The sequence below is a fragment of the Colobus angolensis genome, unplaced genomic scaffold, assembly GCF_000951035.1.
Source record: "Colobus angolensis palliatus isolate OR3802 unplaced genomic scaffold, Cang.pa_1.0 Scaffold360, whole genome shotgun sequence".
In the NCBI taxonomy this organism is placed as follows: Eukaryota; Metazoa; Chordata; class Mammalia; order Primates; family Cercopithecidae; genus Colobus; species Colobus angolensis.
In genome coordinates this window covers 3,001,987-3,009,141 of record NW_012116933.1, presented here as the reverse complement: position 1 = coordinate 3,009,141, position 7,155 = coordinate 3,001,987, and the positions used below count along the sequence as shown (strand labels likewise).

The window sequence follows — 7,155 nt, the reverse complement described above, 5'->3', positions numbered from 1 at the left end:
TAAGTGTGTATGTTTACTAGGTTCACATTAATGCAAGTGACTTCGCCAAATGAAAATTTACAAATAAAATAATGTGTTCACTATTTACCTTAGTAGTAAAATAAATTTTCTGTTGAAAACAGTGAATTGAGGTAATTCACTAAACTTGCCTATTTTTCAAAAGACATTTATTCATTATTAATAAATAATTAAACAGTCAATGATAAGTGTTAAATGAGGAAGCAGAAAAAGTAAACAGAAATAAACAACTTTCAAAATGTATTTGGAATGCTTAACTATGCATTTTTTATTTTCTTTATTTTTGATTCTCAATTTTTTTTAAGAAATAGAAATACCTCAATCTCAAATTGAACAGTGCATTATAAAAGAAAGACTGATTGCATTGTTTCGTTTACAAGTCCGTTAATTCATAAACAAGTGCATTTGATGGAAGAAGGCATCTTATGCTTTCTTTGGTGTACACGCATTTGGATTAAGAAACACTTCCTCTCTTTCTTTAAGTACAATATTATACTTGCAAAGAGGTGGTCTGAGAAAGAGAAAAAGGGAAAGAACAAAAAAATAACTATTAGTAAAACAACAGAGTTGATGTCCTTCTCTCATAAATATTAGAATAGTCCATGCCTGTAACTAGCTAGTTCTCTAAATGTAGGGAGTTGGAACAAATCTATGGGATCATTTCCATTCTATCTAATTTGGCTGTGTAGGGATGAAATAGATATAATGCTTATAAGAAAGAAAAAAATCTGTTTCAACTTCTTTTCTTGCTGCCTTATTGGAAAACTTAATTGTATGAGAGGTACAGTTAGCTACTGATGCAGTTGAAACTTGAACTCAACTCAGTATCCAGGCCATTCCTTCCATCATGATGGTCACCAGAAGAGAGTCAGGGTAAATCGCATAGACAAAGTTTGCTGAAGCAACTTAATCCTCTTATGCCACCTACTAAAATGGAAATAATAAGTCCTAAAGTATTCTATATCTTGGACAGATTTTATATTTAATATTTCAAGCTTTCTAAGAAGCCAAGTCACTGCAGCACTGTTCACATACTTATAATAAAATAGTAAGACACGTGTGTTTTTTTCTACAATCGACTAAAAGTTCATGACCTTATTAGCATAGCATTGAATTATCTTCTATTCATACATATGTAATAAATACATATTTTTTGAAATATTCTATATTTTACAAAGCCTCTACAAGCTTTACAAAACAGCTTAGGCAGGTACACAATTTGCTGTCCTTTCACTTTGTAAAAGTTCACCTAGTGTCACTGTCATGAATTTTGATATCTTTTTTATCTTATGTTTAACAGTTCCTTCTCCCAGGCAATAAAAATAAAAACACTATAATTTTGTGATATATTTTGAATTACCAAGGGAAAATAATATTATGTATTTATCTTTCTAATTTCAAAATGCATACTGAATTTGTACTTCTAATGCTTTGCTTACCACACATTACCAAAAATGAGCACATTACATTGATAAAGTATAAGATTGATCTAAAATAATAAAAAGAAATCAAGTAATAAAATTTTTTAAAATTCAAATATAATCTGGTTTTCTGTTTTAATCCATATGTATTATATCAAAGTAAAAAAAACATATAAGCTTCTTTACTTCAAAAATCTCCTTAAGGTTTTTTTTTTTTTTTTATACTTTAAGTTCTAGGGTATATGTGCATAACGTGCAGGTTTGTTACATATGTATACTTGTGCCATGTTGGTGTGCTGCACCCATCAACTTGTCAGCACCCATCAATTCATCATGGAAGCACAAGGGGGAAGGGAATCCCTTTTCCTAACCAGGGGAACTGAGATACAGAACACCTGGAAAATCGGGTAACTCCCACCCCAATACTGCGCTGTAGGCTAACGGGCACACCAGGAGAATATACCCCACGCCTGGCCGGGAGGGTCCCACGCCCCCGGAGCCTCCCTCATTGCTAGCACAGCAGTCTGAGGGGATCTCCTTAAGGCTTTTGCTCAACCTATCACCACATCTATCCATTTAGTATTCTTTCTTTTTTCCATTAATATAGAGGCCCCTAAATTTGACTTCATTTTTTTATTTATTTGCTTGTTTAAAATTCATAAAATTATATGTATTCATTGTGTACATGGTGTTTTGAAAAATAAACACATTGTGGAATGGTTAAATATAGTTAATTAAAATACACATTTCTTAATAGAGTTATTTTATAGCAAGAGCATTCAACACCTACTCTGCATTTTTCAGGAATATAATATTGTGTTATTAACTATAGTCACCATGCTGCACAATAAATCTCTTGAACTCAGTCCTTCTATCTAACCGTAATTTTCTATCCTTTGACCAACATCTCCTTAACACTTTCCCCTCCCAACTGCCCAGCCTCTGGTAACCATGATTCTACTCTCTGCTTCTATGAGATCAACTTTTTCAGATTCCACATGTGAGTGAAATCCTACAGTCTTTGTCTTTCTGTGCCTGATTTATTATACTTAACATAATGTCCTTCAGGTTCATTCATGTTGTTGCCAATGATGGGATTTCGTTCTTTATTATGTCTGAATAGTATTCCAATTTATAGATCTCTATCATCTATCTGTCTCTATATAGGTGATTATATATATATATATATATATATATATATATATATATATACACACACACACATATATACTATGTTTTTCTTACTGCTTCATCCACTATTGAAATCTTAGGTTTATTTTTTATCTTGGTTATAGTGACTAATGCTGTAATAAACATGGAAGTGCAGATATCTCCTCAACATACTGATTTAATTTCCTTTGATATATACCCAGCAGTGGAATTGCTGAATCATATATTTATTCTATTTTTAATGTTTTTAGGAACTTCCAAACTGTTTTTCCTAACAACTACACTAATTTACATTCTTATCAGTAGTTATCAACCATTCCTTTTTTCCATGTTCTCACCAACATTTGTTATAACTTTTGTCTTTATGGTAATAGCCATTCTTACAGTAGTGAGGTGATACCTCTTTGTGGTTTTAATTTGCATTTCCCTCATGGTTAGTGACATTGAACACTTTTTCATATACCTGTTTGCCAATTGTATGTCTTCTTTTGAAAAATGTCTTTTCAGATCCTTTGCCCAATTTTTAATTAGGTTATTTGTTTTCTTGATATTGAGTTGTTTGAGTTCCTTATATATCTTGGAGAATCATCCCTTATCATATATATACTTTGTAAATAATTTCTCCCATTCTGTAGATTGTCTCTTACTTCTGTTAATTATTTCCTTTGATGAGCATAAGCTTTTTAGATTAATGTAATCCCATTTGTCTATCTTTGCATTTGCTGCCTGTGCTTTTGAGGTCATATCCAAAATATCATTATCCAGACTGATGTCAATAAGATTTTCCCTATATTTTCTTCTAGCAAGTTTATAGTTTCAAGTCTTAGATTTTAGTCTTTAGTACATTTGGAGTTGATTTTTTTTTTTTTTGTATAAGGTATGACATAAAGGTCTAATTTTATTCTTTTGAATGTGGATATACAGTTTTTCCAACACCATTTATTTTTATTTTTTTTTTTAAGTAGTAGATTCAGGGGGTACATGTGCAGGTTTGCTACAATCATATATTGTGTAATGATGAAGTCTGGGCTTCCTGTGTACCCAATCACCCGAATAGTGAATGTTGTACTCAATAGGTAATTTTTTAATCCACATCCCTCTCCCACCGTAATCTCTTTTCGAATCCCAATATTGATGATTTCCCTCTGTATTTCCATGTGTACCCACTCCAACACTATTTATTGAAGAGACTGTCCTTTCTCCACTGTGTGCTCTTGGAACCTTTGTTGAAAATTAATTTTTAAACGGGTGAATTTAGTTCTAGGCTCTCTATTCTGTTCCATTGGTCCACATCTCTGTTTTTATGCCAGTATTATACTACTTTGGTTACTATAGCTTTCTAATATATTTTGAAGTTATTTGATGTGATGTCTCTAGCTTTGTTCTTTTTGCTCAAGGTTACTTTAGCTATTTAAAGTATTTTGTGGTTTCATAGAAATTTTAAGACATTTTTTTCAATTTCACTGAAAAAATGTCAATGGTATTTTGATGGAGATTTCATTAAATCTGTAGATCCCTTTGGTTATTATGGACATTTTAAACAATATTAACCCCTCCAAGCTACAAACATGGGATATCTTTCATTTATTTGTGTCTTCTTCAATTTATTTCATCACTGTTTTACAGTTTTCTGTGTAAGAATTGTTAACCTTTTTGGTAAATTTATTCCTAGGTATCTTACCATCTTATAGCTATTGTAAATATATTTGTGTTCTTGATTTATTTTTCAGATACTTTGCTATATTGCATTTTCAAAGCTATCTTTGAGAATGTTATATTAGTATTTATACATATTAATGTATTTTGTTTTTAAAAATCGAATCATACTCTTATAAAACATCATGTTTTTCTCACCAGGCAACACCTTATGAATCTTTTCATGAATATTAATAAACATTTAAATATATAAAAAAGAAAAATTAATTCTTGTATATTGATTTTGTATTCTGCAACATAACTTATTCCTAATATTCTTTTAAAATATTACTTGGATAAGGTTTCCAGCAATAACCAGGGAAAGGAATAGTGCCTATTTCCACCTGCCATGTGAGAAAACCCAATTCTTAGTTCACTGGATAAGGCACCACAGAAGGGTCTTCTCTAAGTAGTGGGAATCATTACACCTAGACTGAGCACTTATCCAAGCTAGCTTAATAAATTTTGAAAGCAAGACCTGAAAGGTTTAACCCCAGTAACATTTTGTAGGAATACAAAATATAGAACATTTCTTAAGATACATTCACAGCATCTGTGATATAATTGAGAATTACTAAGCATTGCAAAGCTGGAAAATGAACCCATATGAGGCGAAAAATCAACCAATTGAAACCAACCCAGAACTAGCACAAATGTGAGACTCAGCAGATGAATGCATTAAAACAGTTATTATACCTTTACTTCAGATGTTCAAAAGTGGAGACATGACAGATACAAAGAAGTGAGAACTATGATGTTTGAGATGAATAATACACTTATGAGATTAAAGATTAAAAGCAGATTAGATATTGCAGAAATAAATCAGTGAACTTAATAACATAGCAACAGAAACTATTCAAAATAAAATGCAAAAAGAAAATAGAATTTTAAAATTAACAAAGCTATTGTCACACTGTTGTACTATCAAATATTAGATATTACTTCAAGTAGCCAAAAATACTTAAAATTGGAATCCTCATAGGAGAAGTTGTAGAGGAACACAGAAAAAAACTCAAAAAAATGGCTGGAAATTTAGATGAAACTTGATGAAAACTATAAACCCACTGTATTAGTCTGTTCTCACACTGCTATACAGAACTGTCCAAGATTGAGTAATTTATAAAGGAAGAGGTGTAATTGACTCAGAGTTCAGCATGGCTTGGGAGGCCTCAGGAAATTTACAATCATGGCAGAAGGCCCCTCTTCACAGGGTAGAAGGAGAGAGAATGAGTGCCCAGCAAAGGGGAAGCCACTTTAAAAACTTTCAGATCTTGGCCGGGCTCAGTGGCTCACATATGTAATCCCAACACTTTCGGAGGCCGAGGCAGGTGGATCATGAGGTCAGCAGATTGAGATCATCCTGGCTAACACAGTGAAACCCCATCTCTACAAAAAATACGAAAAATTAGCCAGGCATGGTGGCATGCACCTGTAGACCCAGCCACTTGGGAGGGTGAGGCAGGAGAATTGCTTCAACCCAGGAGGCAGAGGTTGCAGTGAGCCGAGATCATGCCACTGCACTCTAGCCTTGGCAACAGAGCAAGACCTCTCTCTCTCAAAAAAAAAAAAGTTCTGATCTCATGAGAACTAACTATCACAGGAACAGGATGGGGGAACCACCACAGTGAATCAATTATCCAATTATCTCCACCAGGTCCCTCCCACAACATGTGGGGATTATGAGAACTACAATCAGACCAATCCAAAATGGCTACAAGCCTGCTTTGAAGATTATTGTAAGACGAGTGGCTCGAACAAAACAAGGAACCACAGATAAGACCCACAAAGCATAGGCCCAGGAGAAAGAGCAAGGAAAACAGGAAAAACCTGTCCCATAGACCCTGCCAGAGGAGCTAGAGACTCCACCCCCTTATGTTCCAATTTACCCTTCTCTGGCAAGGCTTAGGCAGGAAGCCGCTCCAGCAGCTGCCTCCAGAGGGTCAGACTCAGAGGAGAGTACCCCCCAAACTTCACCATATAGCGAAGAGCCAGGGCCACTACCTGATAAATCAAAGGAGGAACTCAAGGATGAGGTTGGCCGTCTCTGGTCAGGACGTGCCTGAGTCATGTATATGCCCCTCAGAGAAACTAGATTTGGGAGGGGCATGGTGAAACCATGTCACCCACAGGTCCAAGAAAGCCAACAAACTTCAAAAAACAAGAAGTATGAAGAAAAATACAGCATGGGGAGGGCGAAGCAAGATGGCCGAACAGGAACAGCTCCAGTCTCCAGCTCCCAGTGCGAGCGACACAGAAGACAGGTGATTTCTGCATTTTCAACTGAGGTACTGGGTTCATCTCACTAGGGAGTGCCTGACAATTGGTGCTGGTCAGCTTCTGCAGCCCTACCAGCCAGAGTTGAAGCAGGGGGAGGCATCACCTCACCTGGGAAGTGCAAGGGGGAAGGGAATCCCTTTTCCTAGCCAGGGGAACTGAGACACACAACACCTGGAAAATCGGGTAACTCCCACCCCAATACTGCACTGTACCAAGGGTCTTAGCAAACAGGCACACCAGGAGATTATATCCCACACCTGGCCAGGAGGGTCCCACGCCAGCCCACGGAGCCTGCCTTATTGCTAGCACAGCAGTCTGCGTGTCTAATGGCAAGGCAGCAGCAAGGCTGGGGGAGAGGCGCCCACCATTGTTGAGGCTTAAGTAGGTAAACAAAGCTGCTGGGAAGCTTGAACTGGGTGGAGCTCACAGCAGCTCAAGGAGCCCTGCCTGTCTCTGTAGACTCCACCTCTGGGGACACAGCACAGCTAATCAACAACAACAACAACAACAAAGCAGCAGAAACCTCTGCAGATGCAAACGACTCTGTCTGACAGCTTTGAAGAGAGCAGTGGAT

General features: G+C 36.0%; 1 protein-coding gene across 1 annotated transcript in view; it reads right to left on the bottom strand.

Moving 5' to 3' along the window:
* Positions 1-261: 261 nt before the first annotated feature.
* Positions 262-7,155, bottom strand: part of LIPI (lipase, member I) — a 121,893-nt gene continuing 114,999 nt past the window's right edge. The window contains exon 8 of the mRNA XM_011953438.1: positions 262-529. Coding sequence (XP_011808828.1) covers positions 408-529 — 122 coding nt within the window. The 3' untranslated portion in view covers positions 262-407. The remainder of the gene's footprint in view (positions 530-7,155) is intronic.